Below are 22,833 nucleotides of genomic sequence, written 5' to 3'. Positions count from 1 at the left end.
TCGTTTATATATTTTTTCTGGTTAGAATTCCTGTTGTCAAAACCAAAGAAGGGCTTATTTGCTGTCATTGTGGTTCCTGCTCTGTGAGAAATCAACAGGTGACCCTGCTACAGAGCTAATCAAACAATGTGCTCTCATCACTTGAACTTACAGGCACACACATGCAGCTGCAGCTACAGTAAAAAAAAACAGCTTACTGTCATATGGTTCAGTCTTCCATTACAAAGAAAAGATATTAACTCCCTTAAAGGAGATGAAGAACGCTGGTCAGAATACAAATGGAACTGTTTGCACTCAGCGGTATGGCATGTGACATATCACTGAGCCAGACAGAAAGCTACAAAACTGCCTGTATCCATAAAAGGGCTGAAGGTATGCCGTGTGTGGTGTTACATATAACTAAACTTCAACTAAATCACAAACACACAGGCACAAAAGCGCCGCATTGCAAACCTGTTGTCTAACCACCTGTGGCGGTTTCTGAGAAATGCACATGAAATGGTGATCACCACATTCAGCGCTACGATTACCACACTTTGCCTCCACAGGCCTAAGGAGAGCTGTCCTTAATCCATGTTTACTCTATTGAATTATTACTTATGGCAACATTCCTCCTCAATGAACTCATATCTAAGCAATCAAAAAATATGTGAGATATGTGGAAAAGGAGTAGGAGTAAAAGAGGGAAAGAGAGAGGTCACTAGCTGTAAATCCAGCTGAGGTCTACAATAATTGTGAACTAATCTGTCTGGACTTGATCAGTCAGGATGTTTTGCTCTCGTGCATGACACTCCACTGCCAAGGGCCGCCACCACGCTAATATTAGCACGCATGTGAGCAAGCGACACCATGCTTTTCATCCAGCAATCAGATCCCACATCTCATTATAGAGCTATTTCATTTCTGTAACTTCTTTGTTACTTTGTGTAAATTAAGGGTTTTTGAGCACACACACACACACACACACACACACACACACACACACACACACACACACACACACACACACACACACACACACACACACACACACACACACACACACACACACACACACACACACACACACACACACACACACACACACACGCACGCACACACGTGAGTCATGTTTTCCCTTACTTGGGATGCTTCCTCACTCACAGACGTCACATTATAACAACACACTGTGTTCCATAACTTTTGTCAGATGACTCAATGTTATGTCATCTTAACATATCTCAAGTTCAGTCAACTGCTTGGCATTAGGGTGGCCAGCAGCTCCCAGGGACCTGCCACTCTGTTATTGCTAGCGACATCATCTTTTATCGTCGGACTCCCAGAAACCCCTGCTTCAGCACAGTACTCAGGTTTTTTTTTTTGTCTTAGCCTCGATTCAGCACCTTCATGATTAGCATTGGGTATCAAAGCTCAGTGCTATTGAGAAATGACTGAAATGTGCCCGTAGAATCGAGTACTGAGTCACAGTCCTGGTTAACAATTTAATCATATATTTCCTGATCTAAATCATAACTTATTTTGTGGGGAAAAATATGTGTACAGCTGCTTTTGTTAAGATAACTTCAGTGCATTGTAGAGTTTGGTATATTTAAAAGTATGGTATTGAAAAAACAAAGTTAGGTGCTTACAGTAGGTATTGGATTTGCTCCCGTCGTGAACATTTTCAAATGACACACAATTAAAACATGCTTCTTAAAATGGTTAATGTGTCGTGTCACCCCCTGATACACACATAGAGATGCACATACAAACTAACAACACATGATGACACAAGAAGACCCTACTGGATAAGTGTCGGAACACTAGCCTAGAAATCTAGATGCACTCATTGACATATATATATGCTCTGGCCGGGCCAATCAGATTGTGTATAGAGTCGGTGGGCGGGTTTATGGCTGCTGCTGCTGGGATCAGTGGTCTTTCGAATCGGCTTTGGCCACGACTCTGGAAGACTTAGAGTTAAGTTTTTCTTTGAGAAAAGAACAATGAACGGCACTGAAGTCATTCTTAAAAAAGGAAGATGTGTTCGGAGTTTTGCCAACCGGCTACGGCAAAAGTTGAATCTATCAACCAGCTACTTTCTTCGTTGCTCTGGTTGGTTGTAGCGCTATCCTATTGCGTGCAAACAGAATTTGAAAGACAACCGTTTATCCCGCCCCTTGGATTGAGCCCTGCCAATGGGGAGTTCCAGGCTTGTCAGGCTATCGAAGCACCTCTCCTATATGAAATCATACTTGGACAGTAAACTGTTTGCAAAACTACCTAAAATAGCCTAATTTTACCAGCCTATTTACAATAGTAACTACTTACCTACTTGATGTGATGACAGGATATCAAATGATAAATGTTCTCCCTGTTAGTCTTGTACACACAACATTAAATCATTTTCTAGTTATGAATTTGATGAAATCCATATCCATAAGAAATGGAATTAAATAGTGTTAGTGGAAAACGTGTTGCAAGAGCATTTGTCAGCAGCCGTTACAAATCAGCAGACTGCAGTTGCAGTTGCAGATCAGAGACTTTTGACACTTGCGGTCGCATAGTTTTACTTTAGATTAGTACTTACAGAAAACATTGTATAAACTGTAAAATGTGTGATATTTTATATAAAAAAAAAGTAGTATGGCAATAATTCTTGGAGAAAATGACGTCAAGTACTTTTTTGGGGGTTGTTTTGGCAAAACAAACAACACTGAATCTAATACTCATAAGATAATACTGTCAAGATTAATGCTAACACACATGCACGCGCAGCTCCAGTGATTCAGGAAGCAGGTCATGTTTTTCCATGCAAAACTAGAAGGTCCTTAGAGCAGCAGTAGAGGGACTTCCTATTGCCGAAGGGCCAAATTCCACATGGTCCATGGTCCATCAACCCACCCAGGCTGACTCAGACCCCCCACCCCCTTAACACTGAACATAATACTGGGGAAAGCCTCGACTTCATAATCAGCTGTTAGGTATTTTCCCTTGGCAGGCGACTTCTATAAACTTCTGAAGAGGATGTATGTCCTCCTGCTGTCAACATCTCAATCTCTATCACTTACATGGCAGCAGATATGCTAGCCAGTGGCGAGAAAAGTGCGAGAGGAAATCAACTGTGGTCACACTGAACACAAAATACATACAAAGTGGATGTTCAAGAAAAAAATCCCACATCACTACTGGAAAAAATGACAGTATACACGGTTACTCTTTACTGTTTACTTCCAAGATGAAATTTATTGCAAGAGCATGATGCAGACAGCTTGATGATATCCTCTAGGTAGTGTTAAACTCACCCAACTGAAATAATATGCTTTCAAGAATGGGCTTTTGAATGAGTTGATCATTGGTGTGGCTGTCCATTAATCTGGCAGGAGACTCCTTAGAGGAGGCTGTGGTTTTATTACAAAATCTTGTTAGCATGTAAATCCACCTTAATGCAATTATAAAACAATCTTCTGCTAGATCTATAAAGTGTTAATTTAGGAGCAAATGTCAAGAATGAGGAACTTCATAATTACAACATTAGTGTTATCACAGCGTTGTTAAATCAAGTGTTATGTCTTCTGTGTGTTCCATATTCAGCTTTAAATGCTCCTCTACCTCAGGTCAGCAGGGTCAGTAGGCTATGGCAAAAATCTGTGCACAGCAATCTGATCCCTTTTTACTTGGTATGCAGTTAATTAGCTTTTTGAACCCTCATTAGAAACAACTCCCCCCAATACACACACACACACACACACACACACACACAAGCTTTTCACCCCCACTCTAAAACGTCTGCCACCCCACTATTGTCTGACAGTGTGGAGACATGCAGCTGCCTGCAGTCTGGTCAGTAACACACTGACACAGGGGGAAATTCGCAAGGCAAACGTTTGTCAGTCGTGTGTGTGTGTGTGTGTGTGTGTGTGTGTGTGTGTGTGTGTGTGTGTGTGTGTGTGTGTGTGTGTATGTGTGTGAGGGGGTCGTAAAAGGAGCTAAAATACTATTATGAAAGCCCGGAAGGTCAAAGCAAGGCAAGCTAAGTCTGCAGTGTGCTGGAATGCAACCAGGGATAGATGGAGGTAACCGTTTACAGCATTTTTATGTGACATGGATGATGAGTTTTCAAGTAGGCAACCATCAAACTCACGAAGACATCTCTCAGGGGTTTATCTCTAAGAATATTTATTTTATTTATTGTTTATTCACTAGTGTGGTTGTTTGCCTTCGGTAACTGGAAGTGCTTTGGATGAGGTTGGTGAAAGTCTACATCTGAACACAAAAGTTAATCATCTTTCAATGGGCATTTTGTGCTGCTGCTGCAGTCATTCAACCCTTAGGTAGGTTCACATATTTATCATGACATTTGGAACAGCTTGGTAGCTCTCAAAAATGAATTTAAAAGTAGGCTACATTTTTCTCTCTGAGGGCATCAGTATTGCTACTCCAATGATATTCATAATGTGAGTTTTGTGCAACTTTAACACACTTCTATTTTAAGATTCTGGCTTGGTAGGCCATTACAGACTAAATCTTAGCATGGGTTCTAAATCCGCTACGTTACTTTGCAGCAAGTTCATAAAATAGGACAACTCAGGAGTTCCGCAGACCCACTTTCCTTTCTCTTTTGACTAGCGGCTATATAACGGCAAAGTGGAAGTGGATCTCGGATATCGTCGTGTTAAAGTGACAGTCGTCCTTCGTCGTTTAATTCACAAAATAAGGCTTCCCACCTCACCCTAACATCTTCTAACAACCCCTCGGTAAATAGTTGTAGGCCTCGGTAAAGTACTGAAGAAAACAGACCCCGGTATCCGCTTACGGGGTGCCCGTGTCTGGCCTCCCCTTCTTCTCTCGCCGTGTTTTCGGATGAGCAAATCAAAGCCAGGGCTAAATTCAAGGGAAGGGTGCACACTACTGACCTGAATAAACTGGATAGTCAGGGCTGATTTCCCGACTCCGCCGCCGCCGACCACAACCAGCCGATACTTCTCCTGCACCGAGCCGTCCTTCCAGCCTGCCATCGAGGACACTTCGCTGCGCTCGCCGCCGCCGCCGCCGCCGCCGCTGCTGCTGCTGCTGCTCCTGCTGCTGCCGGAACACCACCAAACACCCACTTTTTTCTGTTAACTGAAGAGGCCCTGCGGTGTGAGAGACCAGAGCGTACAGAAGAGTCCAGATATGTGCCGAAAATGACTCGTCGGTGTAGTCCGTTTGGTGCACGGATACATAGGGAGGGATCTGCGGAGCTACGGTTGCCTGTCCATACGCCTGACCGTGTTTCTGCCTCGACAACACTGTGATGTTCGAGCTGTGGATCCGATAGTAGGTGTAATCAGGCAGACCAGTACTAATGTCTGGCGCTAGGGGCCCTTCTACAGGCTGCGTGTGACTGCCTCAAAACCCCACCTACAGTAGTCTGACACACACACACACACACACACACACACACACACACACACACACACACACACACACACACACACACACACACACACACAGTCGTATACAGTCTATGGTCTTAACCCACCCTGCAGCCCTGTCCTGACACTAGGCTATCATACACCCCTGCAGTCATATTTCTGTCCTCAAACCATACTGTCTATGCCTCAAACACAGCCTACATGCAAGCACGCACGCACACACACACACCCACACACACACACACACACACACACACACACACACAGACAGACACACACACACACACACACTGACGCACACAAAAAGCAATGCCTCCTTACTGTAATTGCAACCAGTTATACAGTCATGATGAAGATGCCCTGCAGCTATCACCATAATGCAAACCTCCAGTTATACGAACTGTATTTTGTTTAAGTATTAGTTTTCCTCACATCGTAGGATATAGGCCAACTTTCATGCTGTAAACCATGAATTCACACAATACAGATTTATCCTGTGAACAACTCAGTGAAAGATGCTGACTTTACTCCTACTGTCTCTTGCACACACAATACAAACCGAACACACACAGGAGCATATCATAAAACGTACAAGTTTTGCAATATATGATATTTCTGTAAAAGTAGAATTTCCCCATTATTCTGTAACTGAGACACTTTTTGAGTATGCAGATGTCTAATACACATGCAGTACAGAGAACATATAATTAAGCAATAAAAATAAGCTATACAAATAGACAAATACTGCAATTAAAATGGTCTAGTAAAAAGGTTAATACAAGTATCACTCCACAACATAACAAAAAATATACTATTAGGCAAATGTTAAAACTCACCTTTGTTACTCTCAGCTACAAATTGTCATTGGTATATTGCGTTACAGTGACTTTTCTTTTACAAGGCCCTTTAACAAAAGCATAAGGCTTTGTTATTCTTATCATCTGTCTATATTGTAAATAGTCTGACATGGGGATGTTCATCTTGCACTTTGAAGTCTGTCATGATAATTTATCACTGAAAACAAAAGTAATGAATGATTTTCTGTCACTGAAAATGGCAAAGTTGGGATTCAGCCTGAAGTGCAGACTTAAGTCAGTTAATCTAAAATGACAGACTCTACTTCAGTGTGTACAAGTGTGACTTGTATTATGTCAACATATCAATTATATGGCATGTTATGACAAATCTCACTACAGGATTATACTTTGCAGAATACCAACACACTTTGACACCTGTGGCGCCACCTAGTGTCACAAGAAAGAGGCTGAACGTGAAACAGTGCACTTCAGTGTTCTTCAAAGTCTTGATAGTGTTCAAGAAAATAAAAATGGATTCAGACATTCATATAAATAGTTAATTCATATCTACAGATAGTGTTGCTAAAGCTTCAGTCTCACTGACGAGGGCGTAAAGTACTGAGGACACGCTTGTTAGTAGCTTAGAAAGCTATTGAAAATAAATGCTGCAGCAATTCTTGTAATAAAATGCAGGAAAGGCATTTATAAAACTCCAAGTGTCTAAAGAAAAACAATATCACACATATACATGAGAGGATAAAAAGCAAAAGTCGCTTTGATGCTAAAATCTAATAAAGCTACCATAAATGTACTGTTCCACAAACACAGTATGAATCCCTTTACAAATATGAGGGATTAAAGAATGTGACAGTGATTCTTTGTTGAGGTGAGTACCTTCTGCCTTCATAATAGCTCGCCAAAATAGAAGATCATTATAAAAACACAGGGTGCAAAAGCTCAGGTCTTTGGTTATGGAGTTAGCTGTGATTGTAATAATTGTGAGTATTGTCTACCCTAACTCCAGAGGCAGTGCGATGCACACAGTAGCTTGGCTGTGACAGTGCTGCCAGATAGCCAACTGTTTATTTTCACAGCTGAAGCTCTGACCTCAAAGCCACCTCTCAGCCTGTGTCTAGCCCCCTGGAGAGAAAGATTTCACAGATATTGTAAATGTATGACTGGGGCTGTGACCCTTTAATCTGGCATATTCCCAGAAATGTCCCTTTTACTCATGAATTATAAACAGGAGGGCAAGTTGAATATGGGACTCTCTGCCAACACTAATCCATCTCCATCTCATTATCACAGTGGCAGTAAAACCTGCAGATGGCTTTGAGAGTACCTTCGAAATCACGGCAATATATTAGGCTATCCTGGGTTAAAAGAAATCATGTCCCTGCCAAGGATGTGTACTGTATGTATTTTAGAATATTAATGTCATTGTCAATTTGGGGGGTACTGACAGTTTCACACTGTGCAAGATATCGCGTGAGGCATCTGAGGAATTCTAATTAGAGTCTGGAGCTGTGAAGCTGGACACAGCAGGAGGTCCGGGCAGGAGTCCCTTCACTTTACAGTACAATCACCTTATTAAAAGTGTCAAATTGTCTTTTTAGATGTCTGAAAATGTCTATTGACGGGATTAATTGAAGCTCCAAGCTATTTCATCAACATTTAATGTCACGCTACACATGAATCAATTAAAACCTTTAACAGAAACTTAGGTACAAAGTACAGGAAATTAATAATACATATTAACAAGCCCTTGTCCAAAGCTACTGTAGATTTTCAAATTTACAATATAGTTTGAAAATAAAAAAGATCAGTAAAGATGGAAGAAAATGGTGCAAAGTTCTCTCATTCTTTTAATACATATGTTTATTGAAAATTAAACAGGACAGGGAAAGAGCATTACTCAAATGTAGTTTTCAGACAGAGATGATGTGTGTGTAAAAAAAAAAAAAAAAACAGAAAGAAAAGAAACCAGCATGGAAGCAACTGACCATATATAGTTCTTAATTTGCTGTGATGAAAAGACTGTAAGATGGATGATAAAAAGAGAACAGTGGGTGACTTTCCCAAAGTCAGAGGGATAAGCTGGACCAGAGTTGTCTCAGACATTTGACTTTTTCTGGGAGAGGTTGATCTTGTCACCGAGACTCAAGGCCATCCCCTGTTAATGAAGGAGGGAGGATTTATTGGAACAGATTGTATACATACTGATAAGAGCACAAAGCTTTCAGTACAACATCCCATGTAACGGGTTATTTCATATATTCACTTTCCTTGGCAGTTCAGTCCAATTATTTCAATGGAGATATTAGATTAAAAGGTCCCATGGCATGAAATTTCACTTTGAGTTTTTTTTTAACAATATGAGTTCCCCCAGCCTGCCTATGGTCCCCTAGTGGCTAGAAATGGTGATAGGTGTAAACCGAGCCCTGGGTATCCTGCTCTGCCTTTGAGAAAATGAAAGCTCAGATGGGCCGATCAGGAATCTTCTCCTTATGAGGTCATAAGGAGCAAGGTTACCTCCCCTTTCTCTGCTTTGCCCGCCCAGAGAATTTGGCCCACCCATGAGAGATCATGACTTTGGCTTTCAAACGAGCAAAGTGGCAGTTGGTCAAGGCCACACCCCCACCCTCCACCTTGCCCCCCTCTCTCCTCCTCAATAGCTACAGACACAGAAATGGCACATACTAAAGAAAGCTCATTGTGGGACTGGCTCTAGTGGCTGTAATTCTGCACCAAGCCTGAATTTCGGGAAAGAGACTTCAGATACAGTATTGGGGGACCACTAAGGCCTATATAAAAGCATCCAAAGAGCACCGTATCATGGGACCTTTAAATGTTATCCTTCCAAAAGAAATTCCAATTTGTTGCATTGCTCAAGTTGAAAGCAAATAAATTCAACAAAGCCTTTACTTCTCAGATGCATGCTACAGTTGATGGTGCAGCAGCTGTGACCCACCTGACTTTTGGCTCTAATGCGTATGTGTCCGTTGACAGGTGCGTCGGGCCCCAGGTGGATGGGCTTCTCGACGCTGACATTAGCCAGGGCATCTTCTCCAAAGATAGAACGAGCATAAAGGTTGGCAGCCATGAAGCCGCAGAAGCCAGACAGTGCCTGTTTTGTAAGATGAAAATAGTTGAGAATACAGCAGCACAACAACAACAACACAGGATTAACACACTTCACCTAGCATGATGGGCTTGGTTATAATCAGACCTCTACAAAGGCCACGTATTATTCTTCGGATCGTGCAACAGCTCCAAAAGTTTGAAATGCCCATTTCATTCATCTTTCGGCATCTTGCCAGATTTAAAACCTCATTTGCTTTCTTTGCTCAGCTGTATCTCATACCAACCTTCTCAGGAGTCAGACACTTCATGTTGGTGGACTTGAGGATATGCTGAAGGTACTCATTCAGATCAGTGATGTTGGTATTCACGGTCACCTACAACAAAGAAATATTGCTTAGGGATTGCTTTTTTTATTGATTTGTTAAATGTAAATCGTGTTCCCTAGAATAGAGAACATTACAGAACAACCGTTTGTTCTGGGAACTGGCCACAAAGTAGAAATGCAAAGCTTACCTTGTTTTCCCACTCAAACTCTGCCCACATCTGTCTAAATTCTGCATCGGTGCAGGAAGCTGGCTGGATGTAGTCCATGATGTCAATGTGGATGTCACTTAGGACGACGCAGTTTCTGTCACTAGCAGCCCCCGATACATCATAGACTGGAAAGAAAGAATCAAACATCCCCCACAAATAAGAAAACATGATCTGGTTACAGAGAGCAAAACACAACAGAAGTTGAATTCTGATGGGAAACAAGACACAAAAGCATAATCTTACCAATGTTTCCAAATATAATGCCATTCTCAGTAGAAGCCACCTTGACATTGGCCTTGATGTTAGCAAAATCGTGAGGTGCCAGAGTGAGAGGTGAAGGCTTCTCAACCAACTTGAGATCGCCTGTGGGATGGATACATTTAGTAAAATACATACATAGTGCAATGCGAGAAACAAAATGTGATTGGCTTGGATCAGCATTAATAGAGAAGAGAACATATGCATAGTGTCCAGTGAGGTGGAAAAGAAACCAGACTAACCTAAAGTGGCCAGCTCAAGGGTGCAATTCTGGAGAGTATCACTGGTTTGATTGACCACCAGCACATCCAACACAATGTCATACTGGTTGACATGAACGTAGGCTTCAGCATATACTGGGTCTGAGAAGCCTGTCAGCTGGGTCACCTATAACCGACAAAAATGGATTACATTTAATTATTAATTATAACATGAACGGAATGCAAATATTTCCTCACAGCGATTAAGTTTTTTTTTTTCTAATAGGGCACCACAAGGACTTCAGCAGCAGTGCAGCGGAATGAAAATAAAGTGTGTCTTGCATGAAAAACAATTATACCCATGGCCAAATTAAATTAAATTTAAATAAATAAGGATACAACTAAATAGTAGGCTATTTGTAAACTCCAAACACGAACAGGAACAACTGTTCTCTTTCCCACTGTGCAATCAAAAACAGCATCTCCCTCTGAGACAAACGCCACGCTAAGGTCTTCAAATATTTATGCATTTTAATTACAACAATGAATGGGGCAATTTTTCAAAACAGAAAAAGCAATCTAATCTCCAAGCAGAAATGATACCTGAAGCCGAGAATTAGTCCCCCACGGTACTGTTTGTCTCAATGTAATTTCCAAAGATTTCTGCAGGGCTTGTGGTGTACCTTGTTGAGTTTTGAAGCAAGGGGATCAGCAGCCTCCTTCCTCTGAGTGTTGCCCATAGCAGCCAACAGACTGAGCTGGAACTGGTCCTCCTTAGAAGCCATCTCGTTTTTGGCTGTCAGCTGCATGAAGGAGATTGGGTCGTCTGCCTGCACTGTTACGTTCCGTTTCTCAGACTCTTTCTGTGGTCAGAATATGAAACGACGAGTATGGTTATTTTTTGGGGGTGTGTGTGTGGGGCTGGGGGAAAGAGATATTCCGGCCTATAGTTAGCCCACAACAGAGTCAACACCATAAATACCTAGAAAAGTAATCAAAGCTGTAAAAACAAATGGGTAACAAAAAGAAATCAGATAAACTCAAGTAACATTTTGTGCAGAATGAACACAAAAATTGCAGTGACAATGTTCCTGTGAGGAGAAACCAGGGCCCTCATGCATTAATCTGGCATAATTAGGCCATATATTTAAAAAAAAAAAAAAAAAACTTATTTGGCTTATAAATGGTTATCACATGTTCTACAAACATTAAATGCACATTTGCAATATTGATAAATGAGGGCTGGGTCCAAACCTATGAAATAACACAAAATAATGTGTTATCTTCGCTACTTGTGCTGATGCTTCAGCTGTGCCCAACTGTCAGGAGGTTAAATACTGAGTTCAGCCCTCTGAGGGTACATCCCATGGTACTTATTTGATAGCTCCTCGACACTCCTCGGTGAAGGCTGCCTCAAAGCTGTTATTTCTGCCGTGCAGCTGAAGGAGTTGCTAACTCCGCCCAAACAGCTGACAAATTCATGTGACGCTTCAAAGGAAAGGACGTCTCACCCCTCTAAAACATATTTTCTTGTTGCCTCTCTCCTCCCGTGCCTCCGCGGTGGGAGGGACTAAGGACGCGAGGAAGGGAGGCAAGTGGAGGACTCGAGGAGGCAATTTAAGCAACATGAGATGCAGCTTGAGTCAAAGGTCTCCATTACCTTCTGTGACAGCTTCTCCTCCTCCAGTCTGACAGTGAGCATATGTGACAGGGATCTGCGGCACTCCTTGTTGAAAATGTCATTCATAAGTGGCGAGCACTCTGACAGGACCTTGAGGCACAGCGAGATGCGGTCCACATCATCGTCTGTAATTGGCTTCTTGGGCAAAGAGGACTTGCCCAGGTGCAGCACAGTGACCATGATCAGCATGGCCTCTGCAACAAAGGACTGAGAGAGACAGCAGGGATTAGAGGAACAAGGCCGCTGGTTTAAGGATTTGTTACAAAAAGGTGTGAAGTGACGCAAGGACAACTTACATTTTGTTTCCTTTTGTCTTGAACAATAGCAACATAGCGCAAGGCCACTTTGGTCAGTGTGGTGGCCAGGGAAGCTGCCACATAGAAGTCCCCATCCATCAGGAAGCCTCGGAGTGGAGGTCTGGAACAACAAAACCAGTGTTTATCAGAGTTTCACCAAGTCAAATTTAAAGGTGCCCTGCCACACGTATTTCATTACTTTGTGGTAATGTCTGAAGTTCTACCATGAACTCTAACATTTTTTGTGGAAAAAAATTACTTGGCTACCTTGTTTCAAGCCATTCTAGCGTGGTATAGAAAGCCTACAGGAAGACTCCGCTCGATTTCTGCCAGTTCTCATTAATATTCAACAAGCTAAGCTGTTTGAATCGGATTAGCTAACAGCTAGCCAATGATAGCCTGGCTGTCAGAATCCTTTACCCAGCCCAACTGGGCGAGCTAATGAATAGTAATGAGCTCAGGCAATATGATGTCAGACTGATTAGCTTTTGTAATTGGCCTGATTTCTCTGCTTATTTATTTTCAGTGGCTAGAGCTGACAAAGGAGCTAGCAGTTCATTTTCACCTTCACAACATAACACAAACACACATGGACCTAACATATTTAAAAAAAATGCAAGTAAAAACGGTTTTGTATGGCAGGGCACCTTTAAGACTTTTTAAGACCTTTTTAAGATCATTATGAATGAAATTTAAGACTTCAACTAAGCCCTAAATTCAGTGTTTTCAATATCGCTAAACTTGCACTTCCCCATAGCTGAAGAATAAAAAACATTTTATTTCTGTGGTACAATCTGAAAGAGACTTGCGCCAATAACACGAAAGCTGATTGGCTGCAATATAAGTTGCATGTTGGTCTCGTACATATTTGGACTAGCGTAAGAAAGAACTACAAAACTACGGAAATTTTGATTTTGAAATTTTAGACTTTTTAAGACCCTGCAGAAACCCTGGTTTATTGAGTGAGCTGGGTGGTAAGATGACCAAACTCCGTACAATCAATGAAATATTACAGGCAAACAGCGATTTGCCCACAATGAGCTATTTTTTACCTATCCTCTTCTTTCTTTGAAGGCCTGGAGGAGCTGAGGGCACTCTGTGTCACATAGGTGCCCATCTCTGTCACCAGCTTCTGCGCTGGAGCCGCACTCACTTCATCCTCTGGTTTCATCTCTCCCGTCTCTTTCTTTATCTCATTTTCTACAATCGGGATCTTGCAAGAGACAGATGTCAGATATTTGTGACAATTTTAATTAAGTTGGGACTGTCAGGTCAGCTTCTGTTACATTAAATTCTGACAATAATGGACAAACATACCTCTCCCAAGGACCGGCGTACTTCTGTCATCACACTCTGGATGTCGTCCTTGGTGCTGCAGTATTCTCCCAAGATCCACAACGCTCCCCTGTAGATCCTGAAAAATGATAACGAAAAAAAAATAACGCTATACTACTCAGCCCTTATGACAAAACTCAGCCAAGTCTATGAAACATAAATAAATACTGATATACTTAATCGTTGATCGACTTACCTATGTATCTAAATCAAATAGGCTAACCCAAATTGGACCCACTTTTTATAACCATTCGGGAGACAAAAACCAAGACAATGCATACTGGGCCTCATTTACCAAACGTTCTTAAGAACAAATTTGTTCTTAAACCCCACTTATGCAGTTTTCACGAAGATTCTGGCATTCATCAATGTTATCTTATTTGGGATTTGTTCTTAGGTAAGAACAGAATCTATGCACGCTCAAGGGCACTCTTTAAAAAAAAACGTAGGAATATATTTCTGAATGAGGCCCATTATTCCCCCTCAATGTGCTTAGAAAGCCTTACTTGACAGTTTTGATGGCGTGAAAGACTTCCAGCATCTTCTCGATGATGAGGGGTCTCAAGTTGTCAAACCTCTGAATGGCCTCCCGTACAAACTCCAGCACATCAGCAGCGGCTGCCTCATTAGTGTCACTTAGGAACTCCATCAGCTGTAAATCATATCAACACAAAGAGAAGTCTAACTTTACTCTTATTATATAAACAACCACTGGGTCTTTCTCAAAAAGCTATGAAATAAGTTTTCAAGAGCCTTTTTTATTTTTTTATGTGCTTAAATAATAGCAAACTCACCACAGGTATGACATTGGCCGCCATGTCAGGGAAGCGCACACTGCAGGAGTGGAGAGTGCGCACCAACAGCTGTCTGTACTTATCAGTGTCTTCATGTTCTGTTACGTTGTTTGTCTTGATCACTTCTTTCTTCAAAACAATCACCAACTAGAAACCAAATAGATGTCACTATATTTGCAGTACATTCCATTTCCCCCCTGTGTCCATGCCTGGACATGAAAATAGCAACAACATGGATATACTGTGCAACGCCACTGACCTCTTCTACATTGCGAGATGAAACAAGGTCCAGTGCCAGATGCAAGGTCTTCTTTCGGACTTCCAGGTCAGGAGTGCTGAGAACACGCAGGATGTCCATCACAAGGTCCTGGATAAAGAGCATGGGTGACAACCAAATTAAGCGGTGCACTGTAGGTGCATCAAACAGCTGCTGTCTCATAATAAATGCTAAATTCTGATATTTGCTTTTGACTCCATAAACTATAAAACCATGAATTCTGTATATTTCTTATACACGTTGCTATGGTGTCATATCAAATAACAATCATGAACCAAAAGACTAACATCGTCAATACTAATACTAACAAGGTTAGTTTCAGTAGGGCTTACATTTGGCTAATGTTCTTTCTTAATAAGAACCTTTTTGAGATAGGAGGGCAGTGGTGTTTGCGGTTAATCAGGCTTTACATTTGAGTTGTTAATTGCAATAACTCTACGTACCTGGAGTACACGCTCGTGCGTGGGATGCTCCTTCAGTTCAATCAGTCGATCAAGAACAATCAGCTTCACATTGTTGTCGCTCTCCTTGATTATCAAATCAATGTAGCACTGGGCAGCAGCCTGGAGTCCAAACAAAACACAGAACACTTATGAGACCGTACAAGACCAAAGACATCACTGCTATTGGGTCAAGTGTAGTACAATATTAGTGCCCTACAGTGCTGCTCATGAGTTTAGGAACCCATGCTAAAGTTCACTAAAAAAAATCAAACCTTTAAGGACATACATTTTCTTTGTGAATGAATAATGTATAGTAAATAAATAAATGTTCTTCCTTAAAATACAGGGGGCATAAGTAAGTACACCCCTATGATAAATTTCCATAGAGGCAGGCAGATTTTTCTTTTGAAAGGCCAGTTATTTCATGGATCCATGATACTATGCATCCTGATAAAGTTCCCAAGGCCTTTGGAATTAAAATAGCCCCACATCATCACATACCCTTCACCATACCTAGAGATTGGCATGGCTTTATTTCAGTTAGCCTAATTGCTGGTTTGATTTGCATTGAGAAATGATTTTATGTAACGTACTGTATTTTAAGGAAGAACATTTATTTACTTACAATACATTATTCATTCACAAAGAAAATTGGTGTCCTTAAAAGGTTGGATTTTTCCTAACGTTGTTTTATTAAGGCATTAAGATCAATTTCCAAAAGATTCTTTTTTTTTTTTTTTTAATTCCTCTTTTTAGTCAACTTTAGCACGGGTTCCTAAACTCATGAGCAGCACTGTATATACAGTATGACTTACACAGGATCACTGACAAAAACTTGCTGATGTACCTTAACGGCCGTGGGAGCACTGGAGAGGGTTACGAGAGTACCAGCAGCCTCATACTTAACAGCCGGACTGGAGGACTGCAGCAGGTTGTAGATGCAACGGATAAACCGGGCACGCTCAGAGGGGTTAGCATGGCAAACCTTACAGACAGAGAACAATAACAACAACAAAAAAGCAGTTTTGAAGAGTTCAGACATTAAAGAAGCTAATCTGGTAATATGGTGGTGTGTTACAAAACTTAAATTAGACTAATAAAAAGGCCTCGACTCACTTTGTAAATCAGCTCCACAATGACCAGCTGGAGAATGTCGCCAAAAGTGTGAACTTGGTCAATACACGTGCTGAGGTAATCCAGAGCTCGATCCTGTAAGATGTGAATAACATGATGCGAGTTAGGTGGGTCTAGTGGCACACAACAATATCTAAAAAGTAAGAAAAGGACAATATGCTACAGACCTGATCGGCATGAATCAGCATCATGAAAGCATTTCTCTTACAGCTGGCGTCTTTCTCATTGACGAGAAAATCATGGATCAACTCTGGAGCATCTGGGATGAGATGCTCAAAGTTCCTAAAACAAATAAATACCATCAGCTGTTTGTTGTTCACTAAGGAATTAAGAAAAAAACCAAAATGTGTGTATGTGGAATGTCAACTTAACATCAAATATTTAACGGTTTGTACCTATAGATGGTGTAAATGGCCAGGACAGCGTTGCGGCGCACGTAACTGTGCCGGTGCTCCAGGCAGGCCCGGATCGCTGGCATGAGTGGCTCAAGCAACTCAGACTCCTTCAGCTTGCACAGGAAACGCAGAGTGGAGCCACGGATGAACTCATTGGGATGCTGCAGGTCCTGAAATTGAGAGATAGATTTTATGTGACGATTGCGGATTTTTTTGGAAACATAAAAAAAAATAAAAAAAATAATGAAACCGACATGTTTTAGCCGAGTTACAATTTCAATTGTCATACTTTTATTACGTTATAAAGTAAGCACAAATGGATATTACGTGGATTTAGCAGTCACACAAACCTGCCAAACTGGTGTTCAGCTATCCAATCAGATGCATGCATTTTAACATCTCATATGAACAGTTCCATATATATTAAAAAGAAGATTTTTTTACGCCATTATAAAAATTATTTTCCCAGCTGTTACACAAAGTGTATAACGATGGAGTGAATACCCAACATATAGATATACAGATATACAGATTGAGTCGATTAATCGTACCTTTCTGTATGCGTCGCAGACCAGGATCATCTCCTGAAGCAGCTTTCCATCTGTGGTTGTTTTGGGAACAATCTCCCAGAAAACCAGCAGCAGCTTTTTGATGGTGTGGTCTTGAAGTGGCAGCACAAAGCGGATTATGGTCATCAGCAGTCCTGGCAACTTCTCACCATTCAGGATCATGATGATGACCTTCTTCAGGGCTTCAGTCTTTGCCTTGATCTCCCCCTTTTCTGTAGAAAGAAAAAAAACAAAAAAAGATTCTTGTTATTAGTAATATGAATGTGATCATCATGTCCTCAAAAATGTGTTATGGTATTTACAGAGCTTCACCTTAAACCTTTCAGAAGGAATTTGTTTTTTACTAAGGATGTTAAGTGACTTGCATTTTGATCAGCAATTAATCATTTTAGTTCAGCAATTTAATAATTTTTCTACTGAAGAAAGAATCCCTATGAAAATTGCTGACAGTGAGGTAGGTGGCTTATCCAGAGTAACCAGGACATCCTTTCAGAGAAGATACGGTTTCCTTTTGACGGTGTATTTTTCAACACTGAGGACCACAAATTAAATTCCAATCACCTCCATTGTATTGAGGTGTAGACAGAAATTTTAGAAATGAATATCTCCCCTCAGCAAAGTTTATTCAGGTTAAGAAACATATCTTTGCAAGTTAACATTAAGCATAGTTACCTAGATCAGCTTTTAGGCTGACTTCAGAAGGGGGCTCTGAGTCAGATGACACATTGATCAGAGTGTAACAAACGTTCTCTGCAGCTGTCATTTTGCTCCTGGGCTTGTATCGGTTTAGAAGAATCCCAATGAATCTCGATCACTGGACAATACCTACGAGAAACAGAAGAACAGTAGATTTAGTAAATTGTGGAAAAAAACATTTATACAGACTCCTAATTATTATAAGGGTAGAAAATGTGGGATACAACTATAAAGATCACAGAGTGAACAAAATCTGCATAAAGAACGGACACAAGATAAATCTACTGTACAGCAACATGTGCATAAAACAGAATAATGTACTGTGGGGTCATATTTCATTTACTTTGCAGGATCCAAAAAAGGAATGGCAATCTATTTTAAAAAAAATGGGACCAGAAAACTTTTATAATGAGCTTTATAAAACCCAGAACAGTCTTCCAGGTATCAATCATAGGGCTTATTTACTGGAAAATTGTCAAAAAAATAGAGCTAATTGAGGCTGCAAGGCATGTTTTACCAAATATAACTACTTATTATTTACTGGGAGTAAACTGCAAGTTTACAGCACATTAGCTCATTGTTTATTTAGTGCTGTCACCTCACAGAACAGAGGTCCTTCCAGAGTCCCTTTGATTATTTAAAGTGATGAGGCCTTTGTTTGAGAGCCAACTATGTAATCCTAGATTTGCCTAACTCAGACTGCTGAAACCTCAAACTTCAGGTACATTTTGGAATGTATTTTCGCACTGATCTGGACTGTGAACTTGTCCCCCATCACATTAGGAAGGGGCCTCTAATGGCCAGTATGAACAGTGTAAACAGGAGGAATGATAACACCAAGCAAACCCTGTTTCAATGAGCATATGTGCACCTGATTATTGTTTTAAACAGAACATTTGAGAATATATGCTTTAAAGTTAAAATCTCGCTTAGGCTAATGCATTGCATAATAATAATAATAATAATAATAAATGCTTTCTCGTCACTCAAGGACATTGTACAGGGATACATAAGACATTTGCATAACATTGTTTTATTGTCACTGGTTAAACCATTAAAAAAAAAAAGAAGGAATTTGATAGTATAAACACTTGTGAATACAAGCATCTAATAAATGGCTTGTGTGTTTGATTTATTTTATATTACTTGTCGCTTTTGCTCACAATAACCATATGTTGGATTATGTCTGCATCTGTGTTGCATCAGACAAAACATCCTAATAATAAAAGCCTGGTCAACCAGGTTATTACATGAAACTTAAACTGTCAGCATGGAAGATTGGGACTTCTCAAAAATTTTGTTTGCCAACTGTGCACCTTATTTTGGTAGCAGTCACCACCATAACAGAAAAAAAAAATGTGAGATACTAGCTGATTAGGAGGTCACCTGTGTGTTACCGCTACATGTGAACCCAAACAATATAGACAAGTTGTAGGATGATCTTGGAAGTCTAAAAAAAAATCTCAAATGGATTTCATAATATAAAAATACCTAACGTTAAATCTAAAAGTATAAGATGAAAAAGGTTACATAGCCGCTGGCTTCTCTTGATTGAGAAAACAATATAGCACAGGCTCGAATGAACAAAACGAGGAGCTGAATTACTGCTGAGCTGTCTTTGAAGAGATAACGACGTTATAGTCACAAATCGAGGTCATGTTTACAAGGTTCAGATATCTTCCTACGATTTCTGCTGCTTTTATCTGTAAAAACTAGACTGCTGCAGACAAAAAAAAAACAGGCAAGCGCTGTCACTGTGACAGCAAAAGCAGCTTAAGGTACAATGTTACGATAGGTAATTAAAGCTCGAGTCAAGAAAGTGTGACACGCAGCGTTACCACCCCATGGACCTCGTACAACACTGTAGCTAACTTACGGTTATAGCGTTCTGTGTTAGAACCAGCAGTTGTGTAGCAAAGCCTCAATAAAACGCAAACATCAATTAGTTAGTCGAATATTCAATTGGTTAGATTACGTTAAGCAATACGATCAATTGCTAACTAGCGAACGTTAGCTAACGCCAGTTTAGCTTCTGCCCAGACTAGCAATGAAATGGAGGACAGTAACGTTAGCTAGCTAGCTGTCTTAACAGTTACCAAGGGTCAGGAGAGAAAACACCCCTCATGTTGGTTTCAACTAAGTTACATAACCTACCTAATTGCACGACTATTACCCAGAAGTGGCCTTCGATATCCAGTTTTGGATAATTACATCTGTAAAAATCCTCAGGAGCTCCCTTTATGGCGAGCTGTCTCTTCTGTAGCTCTGCACTACTTCCTACTGACGTGGAAGATTAGCTACTTTCTGAGCCACATCACTGCTACCGTGCGCCGTAAGGTTCAAACGCGAGAGCAATAACCCCGAACGAGGAAAAACTTAATTGTATAGGTCTACTGTACAGTCTATGTGAAAAACACAGGACAGCTTTTCATTACGTTACGTTTACAGTTACAACTATCGTTGTTATATTGTACATTTTAAATTTACATTACTATAATATATAGTAGGCTATATGTGTATAATGGTTGTGTGTATGCCACCTGTGAATATAAAGCACCTCGATCAGTCCCCAAAAGATGAACTGGAAAAGAAAGAACATCTGGGTAGCTATGTTCAGCCTGTTGCCAATGAAACTATATGACCCTAATAAACAGCTTGGAAATGGTTGGTTTTTGAAAAACTGAACTGCAATTATGACTTTACTGGCATTTAATATAAAAAATGACCAATGAATAGTGATCATTGCAATGCATTGTAAACATTTTAAGGAAGAGACAAAATGTACGTTTCCAAAACACTGTACATCTAGTAAATACAATGTTGTATTCATGTCACCAAGAATTCAGTATCGGAAAACTTCCACTTCAAAGTTTATTGGTTCATAAGGTCTATCTGCTACATTCTTCTTCAGACTTGACCCCTGAATCACAAACACATAATTTAAAAAGTATGTAAAGAAAAACCCCAACATTGCTGAACTAAAATTGAATTACTGTCAATATTAATGGTATGCAGCACCCTCCAGTGGAAGCTTAGCCTTGGTGATACAGTGGATACACAGAAAACTGAATAAATTGTCTTAAAGTGAAAATCTTTGATTCAGTCACTACATTACACTCTTTACTTACCATATACAGCAATGTAACAACCCATGACCAAAGGCCCCTTAGCAAACAGCATAAATATAAATTGATTTTTTCCCTTCCATAATTGAAAGTGAGTTTTTACGGCAAACCTGATAAAACAGAAACAATGTTTTGACTTGATTATATTTTTCATATGAAAGGTTATAAGTTATTACGTCTAATTATGTTATTTTATTATTGTTGTCAACCAATACCATTAAAAGACCAAAACCAACAAGTAATTTAAGTATTGCCTGTGCAAGAACAAACTACACTGGCCATGTTCATCATAATGAAAGGATATGTTTTGTATAAATTGTTTTTTGAGGACCATGGAGTTCTATGGTACAGAGGCATAAGCTACATCAGGCTGTCATGACACAAACAATATTCATTAGTAGGTAAAATAAAGTGTTGGTATTTGGTGTCTTTAGGAAAAAGTATAGTTTTTTTGAGTTTTGCAAACAAATTTAACACTATAAATTGTACAGTATTTTATGGCTGCAAACACCACAATAGACTACAATCATTCTTATACTGATTAACACCTCCATGCAAGTGTTTACACTACGCCCATCACTCACCTTCTCTTCACTTCCAGAATTGACTACTGCAACAGCATCCTCAATGGTTCACCTGTAAAAGCCTTAAATAAACTCCAATACACCCAAAACTCTGCTGCCCGTCTCGACCTCACCCACACCTTTTCCCGTGACCTCATCACTCCTGTCCTTCAGAACCTCCACTGGCTCCCTGTTTCCCAATGCATCCAGTTTAAAGTCCTCCTCCTCACCCACAAAGCCCTCCATAACCAGGCTCCTTCCTACCTCACAGACCTGCTCCACTGCCACATTACATTACAGAGCCTTGTCAGCCAAAGAATAATGGCTACACATGCTTCTATTTACTCTGTACAGTATGCTTTGTATTAAAACTATTGTTCTAGAATTGGCAAAACTAAATGCTATGTAGTCATCGTTAATATCATGTCCAACTGTGACATGTCTATTGTGGAGCTGTGAAAAAGGTCCATCAGCTGTCTGTACAAGCTATAAGATTAATATGTAAAGACATTATATGTTACACAGTTTGTATTCTGTTGTTGTGTTGTCATTTGTTTTGGATGTATTGGAGTTTATTTAAGGCTTTTACAGGTGAACCATTGAGGATGCTGTTGCAGTAGTCAATTCTGGAAGTGAAGAGAAGGTGAGTGATGGGCGTAGTGTAAACACTTGCATGGAGGTGTTAATCAGTGTAAGAATGATTGTAGTCTATTGTGGAGTTTGTTGATATGACTGAACAATATACAAATAACTGGACCAGTAAGGGGTTTTGGTTTTAGGGTAAGAACTTGTTTATTTAAGATGGCAGCTCTCATGAATAAATACTTATCTTCAATTCAGCCAATCAAGTCTTGTTAGTGTATTATGCTGCTAACAGAATGTTCTGGATGTCAACAAGCTAGCTTAGGTTTGTGGAAAGCATCGTATTGATCGTATTTAGCTAGCTAAGGTATCCAGTGGAGCTTCTTTTTTGTTAGCCATGAACAATGGGTTTGACTGTGCATTATTTATCTCGCAAAAATATGTTAAACGATATATTTATTTTGATATCTAGCCACCACTCGACAGTTAAAGCCGGTTACGGTGCTGTCAAATAGGTTTTATAACACGTTTGGTGTTATTCTGATCAGTTTAATCGACAATCATCTTGCCAAGCTCAAGGCACTGAAAGCAGGCGAAGCAAACGATCCCAGAGCAACATGATGCAGCGACACGCAGTGGCGACAAAACAAAAACAAAAGGCTTTTAATTTTATG

At 40.3% G+C, this 22,833-nt stretch overlaps 2 protein-coding genes across 2 annotated transcripts in view; both read right to left on the bottom strand.

Annotated features, from left to right (window-relative positions):
• The window catches only part of rras2 (RAS related 2), a 34,197-nt gene extending 28,843 nt beyond the window's left edge, over positions 1-5,354 (bottom strand). The window contains exon 1 of the mRNA XM_039794996.1: positions 4,896-5,354. Within this exon, the coding sequence (XP_039650930.1) occupies positions 4,896-4,997 (102 nt within the window). The 5' untranslated portion in view covers positions 4,998-5,354. The remainder of the gene's footprint in view (positions 1-4,895) is intronic.
• A 2,686-nt stretch (positions 5,355-8,040) lies between these two features.
• On the bottom strand, positions 8,041-20,185 carry copb1 (COPI coat complex subunit beta 1). The gene is made up of 22 exons (XM_039794995.1): positions 20,044-20,185; positions 17,866-18,018; positions 17,176-17,405; positions 16,625-16,794; positions 16,397-16,511; positions 16,212-16,304; positions 15,943-16,080; positions 15,096-15,215; positions 14,635-14,742; positions 14,376-14,522; positions 14,088-14,233; positions 13,564-13,660; positions 13,299-13,459; positions 12,247-12,367; positions 11,930-12,157; positions 10,953-11,132; positions 10,312-10,456; positions 10,055-10,174; positions 9,791-9,936; positions 9,562-9,651; positions 9,165-9,320; positions 8,041-8,366 (listed from the first exon to the last, which is right to left on the bottom strand). Exons 2-22 carry the CDS (start codon positions 17,954-17,956, stop codon positions 8,307-8,309), a joined length of 2,862 nt encoding a protein of 953 aa, XP_039650929.1. The 5' UTR covers positions 17,957-18,018; positions 20,044-20,185; the 3' UTR covers positions 8,041-8,306.
• Between the last annotated feature and the right edge of the window lie 2,648 nt (positions 20,186-22,833).

Source organism: Perca fluviatilis, chromosome 3 (assembly GCF_010015445.1).
Source record: "Perca fluviatilis chromosome 3, GENO_Pfluv_1.0, whole genome shotgun sequence".
In the NCBI taxonomy this organism is placed as follows: domain Eukaryota; kingdom Metazoa; phylum Chordata; class Actinopteri; order Perciformes; family Percidae; genus Perca; species Perca fluviatilis.
The sequence above is the reverse complement of the archived record's forward strand: the minus strand, read 5'-3'. Positions and strand labels throughout refer to the sequence as shown.